Here is a 19,453-nt window from a genome sequence, read left to right on the forward strand (position 1 = left end):
CCATTACGGCATTGTTTGGAAGTGGAAAACAACCCACGTTTGAAGGATGACTCTATGTAAAGTGTGCAGCTTGAATCAAAATTCGGTAACAATTACTGTGCAGAGGGTATTAACAGCAGTTTACATCAATCATACATAAGAAAAGATAAATGAATAAAGAGAAGATTCAAAATGGAGACTGTATCTAACAGCTTTTGAGCATTGAGACAAATGTTACTGTTAAGCCTGGTTTGTATGAATTCATGATTCATGCTGTAAGCTATGATGGTGTAGGTAAGTGTGGGTGTGTAGCCTACATATTATGGCGTGCACCTCCGTATAAATGTAATAACATGTCACAGCAAAACAGAGAGAAAAACTGACTGTAGTGCATTTCCTCTAACAGCTTGTTTCTCCTACAGCCTCAGCCACTCTGCTTTGACTGTTTTGCAGTCACTCCACTAAAAGTTGAACTCGTTTAATATTTATGAGCTAAAAGTCCAACACAATCAGCTCATATTCAGTTACATGAATTTAAAGTAATGACAACAAATGTATGTCTGCACTTAATGGAACAAGGCACTTAAACAGCTAAGTCAGATGTGAACTGAAAGAGTGGATGCACACCTCCCACAATCCAAAGCATCCTTTTTAGGTTATTTGTAGAATCAAAATTGTCCATAGGTGCATGTGGATCATTGTGTCTCCTTTTATATCCTGTAGTGGACCTGCTACTTGTTCATGTTGTGCATACCCTGGTTTTCATGCAAAACAAGTGATTAGAAGCAACAGCGACCTGCAGTTTTAAAGCGGATTTAGTGGTGAGATAAATACAATTTTAAGTACGTTTGAACAAGTAATGTTCCTTAAAGGTGCAACCCGTACTTTTTTTTTTTTTTTTTTAGAATCATGCCATGTTTGTGCATTGGGTGGCAGTGGCGAGTTATCACTGTGTTTGTCTATTTGTCAGAGTTCTTTTCATTCATATTCTGTTCATCGCATTAATTATTTTGAAATTAAAATTTTTTTTTTCCATAAGTAAATAGGATTTCTCCCAGTTTCATGAACGCACCATTAAACTCGCGACGTATTGTCACCATGGCAACAATTTTCAATCCCGTCTCAAAACCTAACTGATTTCAGTTACACTCATTCCAGTTGATTTCTGACAAATCTTACCACCAGATCTACAGCGCTGTTTTCACTGTTTTTGAGGTAAGTTGTTGTCCTGTATTTCTTTCTTTTTTCTGGAAACCCACTCTTGTTTCATCCAAGTTACAGCTACACTATAATTCTAAACACTCTCGTGTCATCCAAGTGAGCGAGTCCATGATCCAGAATGACAGGAAACGTTCGTCAGTTAGGTTTTCCTCCGGCCTTTAACTGGCTTCAAGAGTTGATGGTCTTTCCCGGCTACTTATTATTAATCACAGGGGTCTGTTGCTTGAGAAAGTTATGACAAGCTTCTAAAAGGTTAATGAATCGGGCGGTGGAAGTTTGCTTGGTGACAGATGCGCAGGGAGAAGCAGGTCACCGCAGGGTTCTCGGCGAGCAGCGCCGGTTCAGACGATCTCAACCGTCTGAACTGTGAAGGGCTGCAGCACCGTGAGATGAAAAGGTCTGGGGGGGGGGAGAGACAGCCAGAAAAGCCAGGCAGAAAAGTCTTCGCAGCCACTTTAGTCTCTGTGACTGAGCGGAATGACAAGGAAAAGGAAACGGACCGACATGAGAAAGTTATACTGAAGTAGCCTTTTGATGGTGGTTAGACAGGCAGGGTACCCCGGCTGCTCTTTCATTCTCTCTCATGCTGACTTTGAGTATTATTTTAACAGTGAACTCAGGTATAGCCTGAGATCCATCTCAGAGGTGACATTTCTAGTCAGTATTTCTCGTATATTCTTAGAATGCGAGTGATGTGTTGGACCTTTGAAACAAAAAGTGTAAAATACTCTTAAGCATTAGGCCATAAACGGGCATCAGCTCAACACACACACACACACACACACACACACACACACACACACACACACACACACACACACACACACACACACACACACACACACACACACACACACACACACACACACACACACACACACACACACACACACACTGATAGGCTGGACTATTTGTGTGCAGGGCAAGATGAAGAGAAGCAAGGACACCTATAACAGGAGAGCTGACATTGAGGACATCTACCAATCGCACTCCTCAGGTCTCACCACCCTGCCGGCCCATGGCCTCCTGAAGTTCCTCCACAAGGAGCAGATGGAGCTCACAGCGGATGTGGAGACGGCAGTGAGCCTGATCTACAAATTTGAGATTAACGAGACGGGTGAATGACGTGAGAGGGCTGTGTGCCATGTCCAACTGCTTGCCGAACGTTATATTGTGTGTCAAAATCGAATCGACCTCATTATCTAAGAGCTCAGGCCTCATCACATATTGCTGCTGATAATGGGTAGAAAAATAGTTTGAATTATGATACAAGGGCCACATTTGAATTGATTTTTGGGTATATACTTAAAAACAACATGCTGCAATTTCAAATCAGAAGCAATTTCCAAGATGGTCAGCGTATTTTCCAATGTATTGCATATCACAGAGCTGGTTGCAGTTTAAATCTTGCAATGGCGTCTATATTTTGCCACATGAAAGAGTCAAATTTAATAATCTAAAAGTGTTCGCCCAGTTGTGAAAGAACCATAGAAAAAAAATAAAAAATCTCACAGAAGCCCTCAAAATAATGTTACAGTGAGAAGCAAAAACTGACAAGAATCAAATTGGAATAAAATGTCAGAAGTTGACACTCTCAACTAAAGAAAAAGGAAAACTAAGTATAAAGTAAAAAGAAAATGTCTTACATTGACAGATAACTATTTCAACTGAGTATCAACTATGTATTCCTTTTCATTTCTTTTGTGGCTGGTGTTTTGTGGATATGCTGCTCAAATAAAGAACAATAATAAAATAGTAAAACTGACCTGTGTACTAAACAGGAGTACCCGAAAAAACATTGGCGTTTGTAAAACTGTCCACGAAAGATGCAGTTATAATGCAGCTGCATGTTTAGGCTGATCAGCAGCATTGTTGCTTTGCGGATATAATTAGATGTGAATAAGTTGGCTCGTCAGTGGTCTCGTACACCAGATGTGTGAGGTCCAGCAGGGAGTCACAATATATATTCAATATATAGTCATAAGACATGAATTCACACACACTCACACAGCATTGGTAATGACCACTAGCAAGCTTCACACTATTAACAACAGGTGAGGGTCACTTGGCTGACAGATTACCTGTTCTCTGTGCTGTTTCTAATGGACTGATCCTTCACAAGACCCCGTTTCACATTTTTTTGTTGCAAATAAATTAGACAGTTAATTAAACTTCAGAGGCAGGAATTCCTTGACACCTTGAGCCGGCGATGTAACCCGGGTTCTAAACTTTAAAGGTGACAGAAGAATCTGAATGTTTGTTTCTTTTTGACACGCCAGTGACAGATGTTGACTTCATTTCTCTTGACTTCTCGCAGCCAAAGAAAGCCAGTCCATGACGTTTGAGGGCTTCTTCAGATATATGGAGTCCAAAGACTGCAGTGTGTTTGATCTCACCCACTCCGCAGTGTACCACGACATGGACCAGCCTCTCAACAACTACTTCATCTCCTCGTCACACAACACCTATCTGACTGGAGATCAGCTGGTAGGGAAGAGTGACCTGGATGCCTATGTGAGGTAAGGAACAGTGAGAAAGTACAGTGCAGAGGTTTTGAGGAACAAATATTCTTTTCAGTCTATTCCTTTGAAAGTGATGATGTAGTATAGTACATTTTAGCAGCTGCACATGTCTGTATCATCTGGGCAATGGAGGAATGTTTTGCAAACAATAACACACAATGTGTCAGTAATATTTCCATCTATTCAATTTGGGTTGTAGGTTAGTCATCAGGCTAATTATTCTACTGGAGAATTTATTCATGAACAAAAGATTCTTAATTATTATGTGTGGGATGTAAATATAACTGCAAGTACCAAAGTATTTCTAAAGTTATCGTCATAAACTACCCAATAGCATCCATTCTGTGATATTGTCTACGGAGCATTTATCTGTTATCTTCTGAATCTAAAACGTATTTGGCTGAAACACAAATCTGAGGTGCCCTTCACTGCGAGATGATGGTTCCACTTCAGATCAACACGTTTGTTGTCTGGATTTTCTCTTTGCCTTTCATTTCATCGACTACTCATGTGTTGAGGCAGACTGTGGAATTGCTGCGGTCCCTTTATGGGACAATGGAGGCCATCACAAAAGAGGCTGATAGTAGCAGAAGTGCAGTATTTACGGTTCCGGCGAAATTGCTGAGCAATCCAGCCGACTGGTGGAGTACAACCCTCTGACCTGCGAGTCTGGGAGCTCTGGTTTTACTTAGATGATGAAACTGGGATCTTGAAAGGGAAACAAATTGGCAGGACGTGGCTTTTAGTGATCCAAATGGTTTACAGGTGGGAGGGGTGAAGGAAATCAAAGTACTAATACATAAATGTGCTTCAAGCTCTGTGAGGGGGGTGGTTCATCCTCCCACTCTTTGAAAAGCCTTAGACCATAAGACAGGGATCAACAACAGTTCCTTCAGAGACTGACATAATGTATACATGCTTATTAGATTCCATTTGTTGGAGTTGCAATCTATCTACTTTTAAAAGAAGACATCTAAATGACCATAAAAAAGATACTTTAATGGCTTAAAATCTGCATCCTGACTAATTCTGACAAATTCACACATTAGGTCTGGTTTGGAAACGATGCAATAGCAGCATTATAATAATGAATTTGCATTTTATTTTAGTTAACTGTAAAGAAGAAACTGAACATATTCCTTGTACAAATGTAATCAGAACAAATTCATGTGGCTGCTATTCCACCATATACAAGTCCAGTAGCTGTGAATTACAACATGAAGTAATTCCTTCCTCTGTAGAGCTTCAACTGGACCACCCCAAACCCCATCCCCTCAATATCTCACATTGACACAAAACTATTATGCTATTTTTCACATTTTAAAGAACGTGTCCCAAATTTTGTGAAACACACTTGTTTGCTTCAGTTCCAACTGTTAGAGCAGACAGGTGCAACTCGCATCATTTCCATTTTTACAACAGACACAGAAGGACTCAGGCAGCCTGGCTGCTGCCAACATTTACATTTAAAATGGCAATAAACTGACAGGGATGTGGAATCATTCCACACACAGTTAAAATATCTGCACATGAAGGTAAACAAGACTTTGAATCAGGGTTTGCAAGACCATCATTAGTGATTATTTGCTTCACCTATACTGTGAAAGAACATTTTCATCCACCTCCAAAGTAAATTCATATTGTGTGAAAACATATACAATCTGTATTGATAATATAGATTACAATAATTTAAACTGTTATTACGAGACTCACCATTTCTTGGCTCCGTGTGGAAGGAAGACTGATCTATTCAGAAATGGGGGACAGATTGGAATCATCTATTGATACTGTATAATTGGTCTCAGGCTTGATAGATGTTATGATGGATGGACTTTAGAGAGTTTCTATATCACCTCCTATAGTTTATCACACGGCACATTGTATGCATCTGACAGCTCAGCCCCTGCTTGTATCTCTACGTGTGTGTGTGTGTGTGTATGGCAGTGCTCTGAGGAAAGGCTGCCGCTGTCTGGAGATTGACTGCTGGGATGGATCTGATCTGGAGCCTATCGTGTACCATGGCTACACCCTCACAAGCAAGATACTCTTCAAGGACGTCATCGCCACTATTGAGAAGCATGCCTTTGAGGTATACCAGCACACAGACATGCTATGGTTTTCATGTTTCTCAGTGGTGCCCGAGGCAGCGAACCAGCTCAAGCCCCTGTTGATGCCACGAGTCCCGGCTGAGCCGCATTTGCTCTAAGTAATAACCTCTCTCGCACAAATGTCTTGCTGGCAAACTGTCTGATTTCCCAATTCAGGCCATCGTCTGTGTTGTGTTTCAAGTCACAGAGAGCTGTGATGTGCATCCAAGCTGAAACGAATTGGTAAAAATAAAAAGGCTAATTTAATGATGTTTTTTTGTCATTATCATTTCCTGTCAGGTGTCTGCCTACCCAGTCATCCTCTCCCTGGAAAACCACTGCTGCCAGGAGCAACAGGAGGTCATGGCCCAGTACCTCATCTCTATTCTGGGGGACAAGCTGCTGACAGCTCCCTTGGATCATATGACTGCTGAAGAGCTCCCGAGCCCAAATGTAAGGCTTAAAAGTAGTGAGAGACATTGCGAGCAAAGTGGTAAACGAGGAGAGAAATCTTGTGTGTCATGTTGGTGCTGGTTGGGCATTAGGCAGAGGAACGACAGCATTTGCATTCGTAAATTCTTATCGTCCGTCACAGTGAAGAAGAAAAACAAGGGAACTATTGGATGTCTTTGCTGTCACGGAGGGCCTCATTAGTCTCTTTCTGAACCTCAGTGTCTCTCTCCTTCCAGTAGTTCATTGGGGTGAATGGACATCGACATTTGCAAGCTTCTTTAATCTCAGAAGAGAGCCAAAGAATCCAATGTTATGTGGTTGAGCTAAAAAAAAAGTGTCCACCACTTGAAGCATGCTGAGGCTCTTGAGCTGACGGCTCCTTTTTAACACCCGGTCTGGGCTCTGACGTCTCCTTTGAACGTCTCCGTCTCCTCTCATTATGAAATGACTGGCCTGGAAGACACTGACACAGTCACCCCAGTCATGCAGTATGATGGGGGTGATGAAGGGTATATTCTCTGAATGCGGATTAATGTGTGCTGTCTTTGCTACCTCCTGACTTTCACAACTTCAGAACATCCTGCAGAAAGAACAATTGTTTTGTACTCAATGTGCATATTCCTTTCATAGTTTTTTATCTTTATGACTTTGGAAGTGGGGGTGTTGAAGCAGCTGCCTCAGCGCAAATGGATTCATCTAGACTATTAACCCCTCCAACAACAATTTTCAAATTTACGCTGCTCCACAACCAAGCTGAGTGCAACCGGTTCATGATGTTCAGATTTGCTCGTTACATTGTGCTGTAGTCAAGACAGTTAAACCAAAGGTTTGGAAGCTGTCTGGTTCTCAAAGACAACCCCCTCCCCAAAAAAACCCCACAGTTTTCCTGGTTCCAATTGTTTTCATTCAACCAAAGTTATTGTATGAATTAACATATGTTATTTTACTTTCTACTACACTACTGGGTGAATCCCCCCCCCCCCCATATTCAAAGCCTAAACTGTACTGCCGCCTACAAGCTGTTGCAGAGCACATTTTGTCCTACGTCAAGTAGTAAATTATGGGTGACTGCTAAATTTTGCAAGATATTATAGTTTCCAGCTGTTGGGATACATGGGCATTAAACCCCATAGCAGCGTTAGTGCTAATTAGAATCGTTTCATTTGAAATCTCGAGCTCATTAAATCTCGCAGCAAATTCACTACTAGAAATGCATGTCTTGATAAATAGTTGTGTCACTTCTCACAGTTTTTAAAAATGTATTTATTCATCAGGACACCCCAGATTTCTCCTCTTGCTGTGCAATTCTCAAAGTAAGGGGCAATCCTCCTCAGGGGGTGTCAGAGGGTGTTGAGAGCCACCGGTTTGGGAGCATGGTTTTTGCCAGCATGAAGGAAACACATCTAAAGTATTTGTGCAGGGTATAAACGTGGATTGATTTAAAATGTGTGAGCATTGGTGGAAGATGACAGTGTGGCTCAAACTCTGCGAGAGGGGGGGGCGCTTCATCCTACACTCTGTAAAGCTCTGATGTAGAACGTCCTCAATATGAGCAAAGCTTTCCTTTTTGCTCACCGAACAGTATCATGCATGCTTTAGGTGTCTGCTTGCTTCAACACGCCCGAATCTGACGATCATCAAGCTTGTAAATAAGCCCGATAGGAAGCCTCTCATTTCAACCAGCTATGTTGGAACTGGGACAGCTCTAAAACATCCAGGACAGTGGCTCTCCAGGACCAGGATTGGATTCCTCTCCCATAGCGCTTCCTACAGACCATAAAGTACTTTTCACTTTGAGCATAAAGAGAGCCATGTAGGGGATTTACACATTTGGAGTCAGGACAGACAAATGCAGCAGCACTTGTGTAATTCAGTGTTTTGATACACCTGCTGTTTCTTATCTTTTAATCTTTCAAACTCGGCTGGGTGTGTGTACGTACACACTGATGTGGGTAGGACTCGGTAAAGAATAACTCGGGGGCGATTTGTGCAAAAGAAATGTTTTTGATGTCTGATGTCCCAAGTTTCAGGATGTGAGAACACTGACTGCTGCAAATGTGTGATGGATGGTGCAGCATGAATTTTCCATGCCCATAATTAGCAGCGTGATTGCATTCCTTTCACATGTGACTTCCCACTGTATGTTGTGGGAATGCCAGATGCTGCAGTATAAGATCCTCATCAAGAATAAAAAGCTGAAACCCCGCAAAGAGGGAGAGGATGAAGCAGGAACATCAGAGAGTAAAGATGAGGATGAGGATGAGGAGGATGAAGATGAGGAGGATGAGGATGAGGAGGATGAGGATGAGGAGGACGAGGACGAAGACAAGGACAAGGACAAGATGGAGTTGGTGGAGGAGGAAGAAGAGGCAAAGGGGAAGGAAGCCCATGGCCCCAAACGAAAGTTTCGGCCTCTGAAAAAAATAAAGAAAAGCGTAAGTCAGGGACTTTCAGTCAAATATAAGACATGAGATTTTAAAAACAATATCAACTAGGTGAGTAAACAAAAGTCATTCTGAAGATAGAAAGAAATGAGAATTTTTCAGTGTGTTTTGGATGTCGAATTCTTTGTTTGATGCATTGTCTTTGCACCGAATGTAACGTGTAGAAGAAGGTGAAGGTGAAGGTGGCCCAAATGTTGTCTGACCTTGTGGTGTACACAAGGTCCGTCAAGTTCATCAGCTTCAGCCATTCCAAGGGAAATCAGAGCTACTTTGAGAACACATCTATGGCAGAGAAGAAAGCTCACAAACTAGCCAAGAACTCAGGTAACAAGTCATTTATTGTTCTGAATTCATGACATAACAGAGTGATAATCAACAAATACAGTACAAGTTGCTCTTGAGTTATCATGAGTCCTAAAAAAAACCAGCAGATTATAGCAGATACATGCCTATAACATCCCTTTGGTGTTAAACTGTTTTGTTGCTTTAATATATCAAACCATGGTCAATATAATTAGGCTTTTTTTTTGGGCAATAACTTGGGGGGAAAAAAAACCCTCTTTAGTGAAAACAGATCTTTACAAACTTGTGTTAATTCATTTAAAGTGTACAAGACAAAGTTAATAAGTGAATAAATATTCCTTCAGTGAGTATTAAGTCGCTCCATTATTTTTCTCTAATGAGTCTGAGTCCAGATTGAGGCCGGGGGGCTTCCTGCACAGAGTTTTGCATGTTTTCCTGTGGACACGTTGGTTTTCTTGGGCTAATGTGGTTTTCTTCCACAGTCCAAAGACATGCATTTGACGCTTATTGGTTTTATTAAACTGCACATAGTGAACGTGAGTGTGTGTGGTTGTCCATCTCTGTGTGTTTGTCCTGTGATGGACTGTTGACCTGTATGTTAGAAAGATGAATGGATGATCATTATACAGGTAGATGCATCACAAATGCTGGGAAATTAATGTAGACATTTTGAATTGATTCTTTCTTTCCTTTTGGCTCGCTATATATTTTGCCCCTGTTAAGTTTATAAATAATGCAAATCAAAATAATGTATAAGAGAATTAAACATAGCTGCCATGTTAGAAAGGCTGATCCATCTTTTGAAAAACAGACGTCACGATTGCTTGTTTAGCTGAGGCTGTCAGAGAAATGAGGCTAATGCAGTGAGTGAAGGGGTTTTGTGGGTTTCTTATAGCCTAAAGGTCTGTTCACACTTGCCACATTTGGCCTGATTAAAAGAAGCTTTGGTGCGATTAGTGTGATCCACGAATGCCGCCACGCAAACTCTGGTGTGAAACAAAAAAAAGAAGAGGACTGAGGCCGTTTGAAAAGCAAGTCGTTGTCTGCAAAACAAACTTTGGTGTGATCCAATTGAAGTTCCATTGAAGTCTGAACACAGCACACACCAAAGAGCTCCAACAGGCCAAACATAGACTGCGGCCTGCTTCAGAAGTACTGCCTCACTGCAGCCCGTCTTAATTGATGTGCACAATGGAGAGAATCCTGCTGGGGTTTTGACTCTGCAATACATTTCCAAAGCTGTTGGTCAGGTCTTGTTTCATTAGATAAGCATTACAGCAATCTCTCGCATTTCCATTTTTTTTACTCCTGCACAGTATTTTTTGTGTTTAATTTTTTTTGTGTGGAAGTTAAGTTGCAGAGTTTCTGAGTTTTGTTTACATCTTATAATATAAAGACAATTCTAGAATGAGAGTTACGGCATCAAGTTTTGCACTTATGGTACAGGTAGTTTTGTTTTATGTTTCGTATTTCTTTTTTTTTTTATTATTTTTTATTGAAAAATACCAATTTTTAATCACAAAATACAATTCAATGATTTTTTTTGCTTTTTCAACAACATGAGTGCACACGAACAGTCATATAAACAGTAAAACAAATAAATGATATTAGATTACAGATTTCTGTGCAAACAATGAACACCCCCACCCACCCACCCCCCCCCCCCCCCCCCACCCCCCCCCCCACCTTGGCTCAACAACACACCTCCTATTGAATATTTTACCTATTTACACAATAACGGAAAGCTATAACAGGCACATACAGTTTGGGTATCAGCTGGGCAATACTTGTAAGTCTGTGAAATAGGAGATAAATGGTTGCCATTTTTGGAAAAATTTCCCCGTACTCCCACCCAATGTATATTTTATTTTTTCAAGCTTTAAAAAAAACATAACATCCTTGAGCCACTGGGAGACGGAAGGATACTTAGCAGATTTCCAGTGCAACAATAAGGAACGTCTTGCCAGTAAAGATGTAAAAGCTATTATGCCTTTTTGCATTGAATTAAGTGTAAGTGAAGGGTCAGGAATCCCGAACACAGCAATCAGCGGACAAGGTTGGAGATTTAACCCAAGCACAGCAGACAAAATAGAAAAATAACCTGCCCAGAAAGCCCTTAGGTCAGGACAAAGAAAAAACATGTGACTGAGGTGACAAGGAGAGCCATGGCATTTATCACACTTGTCTTCCACTTCTGAATACATTTCAGATATTTTAGACTTGGAGAAATGCACCCTGTGTAGCACCTTAAATTGGATAAGTCCAAGCCGAGCACAAGAGGTGGAAGATCGTATCCTCTCTATTGCCTGTTGCCAGGATTCCTCCTGTATTTGTATTCCTAACTCTTTTTCCCATGTACCTTTAAGTTTGTCAGTAGAATGGTTGTTCAAATCCAAAATAATACTGTACAACTTTGAAATAATTCCTCTTTGATTAGGAACAAATGAAAGCATGGTTTCCCACTGGTGATCCGGAGGTAAAGAGGGGAAATCAGAAAAACATTTAGAAACAAAATTGCGGGCTTGAAAATAGCGAAACAGATGAATATTAGGTAGGGAGTAGCGAGATGAAAGATTGACAAAACTATCAAAAATCCCATCAACATACAAATGTTTTAACTGTGTAATACCCTTATCATGCCACACTGTAAATGTCGGATCTGAAAGCGAAGGAGGGAATAAGTGATTGTTTTTTAGTGGACCAGAGGAAGATGTAGCTATAAATTTAAAGTGCCGCCTAAATTGATACCAGATCTTTAATGTATTAAGAACCACTTGGTTATCAGTGTATAGAGAGGGTTTTATAGGAAGCGAGGAATAAATTAAAGCGGGAATAGAAGAACCCCTACAGGAAGATAGTTCCAAATTACACCAGGAGAGACCGGGAGATTTTAACCAGTGGCAAAGTTTAGAGATATGAGAAGCCCAATAATAGGCCAGAAAATTAGGTAGTGCCAGTCCTCCACTTAGTCTACATCTCTGCAGTAAAGTTCTACGAACCCTAGGTGGTTTCCCACCCCAAATAAAAGAACTAACTATCTTATCCAGTGAATTAAAAAAATGTATTGGCAGAAAAAGAGGAATTGACTGAAACAAAAATAACAATTTCGGCAAAATATTCATCTTCACCACATTAATCTTGCCGATTAATGAGAGGGGGAGGTTACCCCATCTCTGAATATCAGATGTGATCTTTGAGATAAGGGGAGTGAAATTAGCTGAGAAAAGGCTAGATAGTGAACGGGTCACATTTATACCCAGATATTTAAACCCTGAAGGATTGAGTTGAAATGTTTCGTATTTCTCCATGTTGTTCTGGTTTTAGATTCTGGTTGTCAGTCCATATTTGGTTTCGTGTTCCCTGAACTGGTGTCCTCTTGAGTGCCCCCTCTCCTCCCCTAAAGACCCTGAGCTGTGCCTGGTTTCTCTGTATATATGTGTCTTTTCCAGGCTAGTGAGTTATTGGTTCATTTTCACCACGCCCTGAATTTCTTCTATAGGTTTATTGTCTTTTTAAGCTGGTTGTTGTTGTTGTTTATTAGTTTGGACTTCGGTTTGAATGCTTCGTTTTTGTGAAAGGCTTTTTTGAATTTGTTCTTTAGTAATGGTAACCCGGTTGTGTATTTAAGGTTAAAAAAATTAGGAAACACTGTGAACTGATCTTGTGAATTTTTCACTTTTGTGCATTCGCTGCAATTCCACAACAAAAAAAATCTAACAATGTGCAATTACATCAAATTTCTAAGAAGCAGCACAATTAAGTAGTTAAAGGGACTGAAAACATGTTTGAACAGTAGGGCCACCGTAACTAAATCAGACCGAATAAATTGTACCGGAACACACGTATTCACATTTGTAAAATCTGTAGATATTTTGTTTGCTGTGTCTATGACATATGCATGACCTTCGGTGTACTGTGTGCCGTCTTTCTCCGGCTCTCAGGTGCAGATTTTGTCAAGCACAACCAGAAGTTCATCAGCAGAATTTACCCACGTGGCGCCAGAATCGTTTCCTCCAACTACAACCCTCAGGAGTTTTGGAATGTGGGCGCACAGTTAGGTGAGTCAGAGGGACACAGAGTTTACTCATCAATGCACACCAGTGTAGACAACGCAAAAATGGCACATCTTGTAAAACAGCTGCATGTTTACATGCAGTAAACCCTTTTATGCAGCTAAGTGAATGAATACGTCACTGTTATAATACAATTGAAATGCAACTTTTCATCCTATTTATGTGTAAAACCTTATAAGAATAACAATCACATGCATTGTTACCAAATGGCTGTGATGGACTGGCGATCAGTCCAAGGTGTACCCTGCCCTCGCCCATAGTTAGCTGGGACTGGCTCCATCGCCCTGTGACCCTTCACAGGATAAAGTAGTATAGATGGATGGATGGATGGATGGATGGATGGTTACCCAATGGAGTATTACACAATTATAAAACTTTATTAAAAGGACCAATGTTAAACACAAAAGCATGTAATGACTAAATCTACAACAGTCAATCAGTGATTTATCTAATCATGAAGCTTTTCCATTGAAGCTTAAGTAGATAAATGGATAATACAGTTGCGCTATAAATAATGGCCAGCATATATTAATTTTTAATAGCTGCGGCAACATTAAAAGGGATGATGATTACAATGAAACGTTTAAAGCTCCGTTGTCAAATGTGCTGGGTCAGATCTGAATTTTTAATTTTTCAAACGTGTGAAACCCTAAAACTGAAAATTCAGAATGCTTTGTGAGCCCTGTCAACAGGACTGGAAAGTTACCTGTCACACAGAAAAAAAAACCTGCAATCCATTACAACCATTGAAACAGAGCGAAATAGCAGTCCAGAAATGAGATTGTCGAACTTCAAAGGGAACAGCCCAGCCAGACGTCCCATTGATTAACAGTGAAAAGAACATTTCCTTCCAGTCCACAGGCTGACCACCTCATCTGCCTCCTCTCAGAGCAACTCCTCTTCCAATCCTTATCACACCTTTTCTAAACTGATTTGCATCATCCTTCTCTTCTTTCTTGAAACTACAACACTGTCTGGGTTTGAGATGGTCACATATAAGCTTCGAGTTTCCTCGAGCAACTACCCTTAATTAGAATGACTTAGTAACCTTATTGACCACAGTCTCACTGTATTTCCTGATTTACCCCAGAAGGTTGATGTCCCAGCCCTAACCTGACTGACGACACCGTGTGCAGCCGTGGTGCTGTCACTTTTGTCTGTCTTGACACATCCTCTTCATCCGTCTCCATCAGTCAATCAGCAACTGCCTCCGACACCGAGCCCTGCCGATTGCTGAGCAGACTGTCGGCACGCTGTGGTGGCAGCTGTGCAGATGGTGATCTGCACTTTTCACAGTTGCAGGAGACTGCACAACAAAGCAGCAGCAGCATCAATGGATCAATTGCAGTTAGATGAGCAGAACATCTGGTCCTCTGTGACACACAGCGAGAGAGAACAGGAAAGGATGCCGCAGTGTAGCAAGAAGAAAATGAAATATTTCTTTACATTATTAATGTGTGCTATTCAGGATCAGCAGTGATTTCAGTCCCTTCACACAGGCTCATTTCAAACCTACTGGCAGGAGTACATCTTCTTATGCCTTTTATCTTTTTAAATGTCTGACACATATAGTCATGATGTATGCGCCGCATATGCCAACACAGAGCTTTGCACTGCAGACGAAACCCACTGCACAGTTGGTGATTTTGAATGCGTCCCTGATGCAACGTACCCCTTTGTTGCAGAAATATTTCAAGACATTGTATAATTTGACTCTCTCTTGCTGAATGAAAAAGTGCTTCAGAAAACAAAAGGTATGCAGGGATCATCTCATGCTGCTTCTTTTATTCCAACAAGCTCGAGGCACTTGCAATTTGTTCCTGTTATGTGTTTTTTTTTTTTCTTCCTGCCACTGCTTTGTGGACCAATGTTTTCATTGTTCCGAAACTGTCCCATGATGTTTTTCAGTGGCGCTAAATTTCCAGTCAACTGGCACACCTATGGACCTTAATGACGGCCGTTTCCAGGACAACGGGGGGTGCGGATACACACTGAAGCCAGCAATACTCATGTCCAGTCGGGCCTTTGATCCTGGTTGCAGCCACAGCAGCCTCAAACCAATATACCTGCATCTCAAGGTGCGGTTGTGAGGCCAAAATCTCTGAGTAATCCACTCATGGGGGATTTATGGATAGAGGTGTAATGTTACAGGACTGTCTGTTAGTGTGTGTTCTTTTTATGCAGCTAAATGTGTGTCTGTGCTGCACAATCTGGGGCATTGTATGGCAGACCTGACTCTGTCTCTTAGCCTCCAGATAAATACATTCCCTGTTTGATGCTGTGAACTAACAATGATGTAAAACTCCCAGCTAGTGTCTGCTTAATTAGATTATCTCCCTCAGAAAGTGAAACTGGAGACAAAGCTGATCTAATGCAATTAATCCCAAGGGCCAATTAATAAATCATCCCTATATCAGTATTTTAGGCAGTGTGGGCTGATGGTGGGAGCCGTGTTGTAATGTATAGTGTCCAAGCTACACGGCAAACAGAGTAAGAAGTCATTGAGAACTCGATTTTTAGTTTTTGATGAGCCCATAAGGTCAGTAGTCACATTACCTCTTCAACAAAGATTTCCTTATAAGTGGATCAGTATTATATCTGAACCTTTGTAGAGATCATGCAGGCACGCACGCACAGCATGAAATATAAATGTGGCATGCTCTGTTGTTTGTGTACCAAGAGAAAAAGCCCTACTTTTATTTATTCACATCATCTCTCTGTATTATTTGATCACTTCAGGGTAAATCCTGCAATCTTGACTCAGCTCTCGACTCAGCGAATTAGACTCATGAGCAGTTTCAGTGATGTAACTTCGGCAGGGTCGTATTTTCAATCTCTTAACGTTAAATTATTCATCTCTTCAGGAAAACAATATTCCCCCTTGAGCATTCATAAGTCTGTTTCGCACCAAACTGTCATCTGATAGAAATGATCAGTTTTCTTCCTGTAACAAACATTTACTAAACTGCCATCTGTGTGATCACATACATATAGAAGATCAATGCTACTGCATGCAGGGTGTTGTGGAGCGTGACATAAAGAGAGGAAAGGATTTCAGATTAAGTCTGGACAATGTAAAGCTCCATTAGTGCTAAACAGGGTGTGTCGTTTTAAGTACATGCAGGTTGTCTTTGAGCCTCCCCTTCCTCAGCCCTGTTCAGTGTGAGCAGACTGCAGATATCCCACCCTGCCTTTCTCCAGACGTGTAATTACAACCCCCTCGCCTCTCTTCCCCTCCACTCTTGCTACTGATGCCGATTTCTCCGTGTCGCCCTCTAACAATTGTTCATCAATCCAATAAAAATTATATATCGTCTGCATGTGTGTGTGTGTGTGTGTGTGTGTGTCTGCAGGTGATTGGTGGGGTCAACCTTCCTGCCCCAAAGAATAAAGCACAGGAAGCCTTCGTCAGAGTTGACATTTGTGGGATTCCAGCTGACTCCACCAAGAATTCCACTAAAACTATCAAAAACAACTGTAAGTACTGTAATGCAAAATGTGTGGTAGTCTTGGTAAGACATGATACAGGGTGATGGGCTTAACTGTGGATTATCATATTTGATTTTTAGAATGTTGGGACAACGTATTCAGGGGGAATGAGCTTATGACTGACAGTAACACAAAGTTTTTTTTCAGCTTCCTACATTTGAAATGAACATATATTAGAGGTGGACTTATCAGATACAAAGTGTTCTTGTTTATGATGGTTTATTTGATCAAAGATTTGTTGTGTCAAATGCTGTAGAGCCAGTTCATTCAAATACTGTCAGTCAGTCTATTTAAATGGCCGCTGTCACTTCCATCTGGCCCATCCTGTAACGGGAGAGTGAGATCTCAAGAAATTATGATTCCTACGCCATCTAGTGGAGTAAGTAGTTATGAAGAATGCAACGATTGGATGATAGACATAGCATGACAAACGTATGAAACAAAGACCTGCAAAGAGTCTGAATAGTATACACGAGAGCAACAACTTATGCAACTTGAGTTCTTAGTAAGGATATAGCAAAATATGGTGATTGGCAGTGAGGCTGTCATGATTACAGCCCAGCAGGTGCAAAACAAGGTTATCTCAGCAGTAGAGTGAATCACCGATGGTAAGGGGACTCACAGTAACTACTTACCACCTACATTATTATTAGTTACACAGCCAATGAACTAGCAATTGCATTATCCAAAGTGGCAGTTACTTTCGAGTAGCCGCTCTGTTACTACTTCACCAAACTCATGTTTACTGGATGACGTCCAAGTTAATCCTGAACTAAATCAGTGCTCCTGCTAGCAACAAGAAAGACTGGCGACTCTAAATGACATTCACATGCTTACAGTGTGATACATTAGTGGCCTTTGGTAAATGTAACCCGTTTTGTGGCGACGGTAAACAATATGAAAGAGTAACAGAGTCAGGACCTCTGAAGGCGGAGACTGGAACCTCTGCAAGCCACCACTGCCCCCAGTGGTGGCTTGCAGAGGTTAGAGAAGCAGTCATGTGTTCAGAGGTTGGCAAGTTTGATAACCACTGTTGACAGATGACCACTTCTGGCCCCTGAGCAAGGCCCCCTAACCTGAAGTGACTCCCTCGGGCACTGCAATGTGTAATTGAGTTTAACCGTAGCACTGTTACTGTTTTGTTTCAAAATAACAGCCTCCTTAACTAAAGCCAGGGTTGGTCAGTTATTCTAACTGGTTGTTATCATTCCAGTTCTGAATCCTCACTGGGCTGCCGACATGAACTTCACCATAAAAGCGCCTGAGCTCTGCCTCCTCCGCTTCTGTGTGCGCAATCAGATAGGCCTCATCAGCGAGTTTGTGGCCCAGTACACTTTGCCCTTCACCAGCCTGAAGAAAGGTGAGCCACAGAACAAAAAGATGTGGAGGGGGTTGGGAAGGTGTCACGTGAAGAGCTAAATTACACCAGGTGACATTGTGGGCCTTCATTGTATTTCTTTAACATTTACAGTGTCAGCATTACTGAAGGTCACCGTCTGGTTGTGTTTTTATGAAAAGGATCTCATCTCACACTTATGTATTCTGCGGCCATCCATACGTTTCTTTTCACGTCCCCCTCGTTTCTCATGCCTCCAGGCTACCGCTGGGTACCGCTGCGGAATCGAGACGGGTGCAGCTTGGATCCAGCTTCCCTCTATGTCCATGTCTGGTACTAAACTGCTCTGCGTATCAGGCGCTTGCACACGCTTCCACTTTGCCGACAGAGAAGCGTGGCTGATGCAGCAGCAGCAACAATACAATACATTTTAAAAGTATTTACTCAGATATAAATACCAGTTTCATTGTCCGGAAATAGTTGTGCTTTTCCTCCTTTGCCTGTGTTGTGTTAAGGGTTTTGCTGGGCTGATGAGACATTTGCCATTTGAACAATAAATTTCTGTTCACATCTCTAAAGTGATCCCTGGAGTGACTTACTGGATATTTGTCATATGTAATTTATCTAATTACTGTTATGTGATCAGTCATACAAGAAATGGTGGAGATCCAAAAGACAGCATATTCTAAATGATAAGCTCCCATAGACTAGACCACAGCTCAAGAACAAGTTAATGGTAAAAGTATGAGTTTGCATGCCGCATGGTGGTGAGCACGCTCGCTTCATATTAACAAGGTCTCTGGTTTGACTCAGGTTGGACTTGGGGGCATTTTCATGTTATGTTCTCCCTGTGCATACATGGGTTTTTAATCCAAATTCAAAAACATGCAATTGTGACTAATTGGTGAGTCTAAATTGCCCATAGGTGTGAACCTAAGTGTGTCTGTCCTGTGGTGGATTTACAAATAGGCAGCTGGGTTCGGCTGCAGGGTTCCCACATCCTAGCGGCATTAAAGATGGACACATGGATCAAAGCTTGTGCATTTTTATGTGAATCCTGTGCCTTCACACGACACGCAAGATCCCTTTAACAGTTCTATAATACTAATCTTGTATGCTTTGTGAATTCCAATAACACTATACAGTAGATCTTCAATGATAAAAATAAACAAAAAAGGGCCACATGGAATACTTTTATGAGTAGGACCCACAATACATTCCTTTTTTCCTTTGCATTTGGGTAGCAGCCAACATTTACTTCCAATCTTTCCTTCCTGTGAGTGAACCAGCAGGGAGTAATATAAATAGTAATCACAAGGGTATCCATTATTGAACCAAATCTAGTGCAAGGAAGGTCTATTTCTATCCCAGATTGTCACAAAATCCTCAGAATGAGGCAGAGGAAAGTAGAGGTCAGCAGGTCTGTCAGGAGGATGGCATTAGGATAAGATGAAGACCTGCCGTAAACCGAAGAGTGCCAGGGTACTTGTGTGTGCGTGTGTGTGTGCCATGGGATATGGGGATTCAGATTAGATTTCACTCCTCA

At 41.4% G+C, this 19,453-nt stretch overlaps 1 protein-coding gene across 1 annotated transcript; it reads left to right on the forward strand.

The window, feature by feature from the left end:
* Positions 1 to 2,127: 2,127 nt before the first annotated feature.
* On the forward strand, positions 2,128 to 18,247 carry LOC308116533 (1-phosphatidylinositol 4,5-bisphosphate phosphodiesterase zeta-1-like; the record flags this gene model as incomplete). Its single annotated transcript, XM_080474784.1, has 11 exons — positions 2,128 to 2,317; positions 3,518 to 3,719; positions 5,667 to 5,811; positions 6,110 to 6,262; positions 8,422 to 8,487; positions 8,871 to 9,030; positions 12,951 to 13,067; positions 14,991 to 15,160; positions 16,436 to 16,559; positions 17,785 to 17,931; positions 18,168 to 18,247. The coding sequence occupies 11 exons, from the start codon at positions 2,128 to 2,130 to the stop codon at positions 18,245 to 18,247; spliced, it is 1,554 nt and encodes a 517-aa protein (XP_080330910.1).
* Between the last annotated feature and the right edge of the window lie 1,206 nt (positions 18,248 to 19,453).

Source organism: Lipophrys pholis (assembly GCF_963383615.2).
Source record: "Lipophrys pholis genome assembly, chromosome: 11".
Classification (NCBI taxonomy): Eukaryota; Metazoa; Chordata; class Actinopteri; order Blenniiformes; family Blenniidae; genus Lipophrys; species Lipophrys pholis.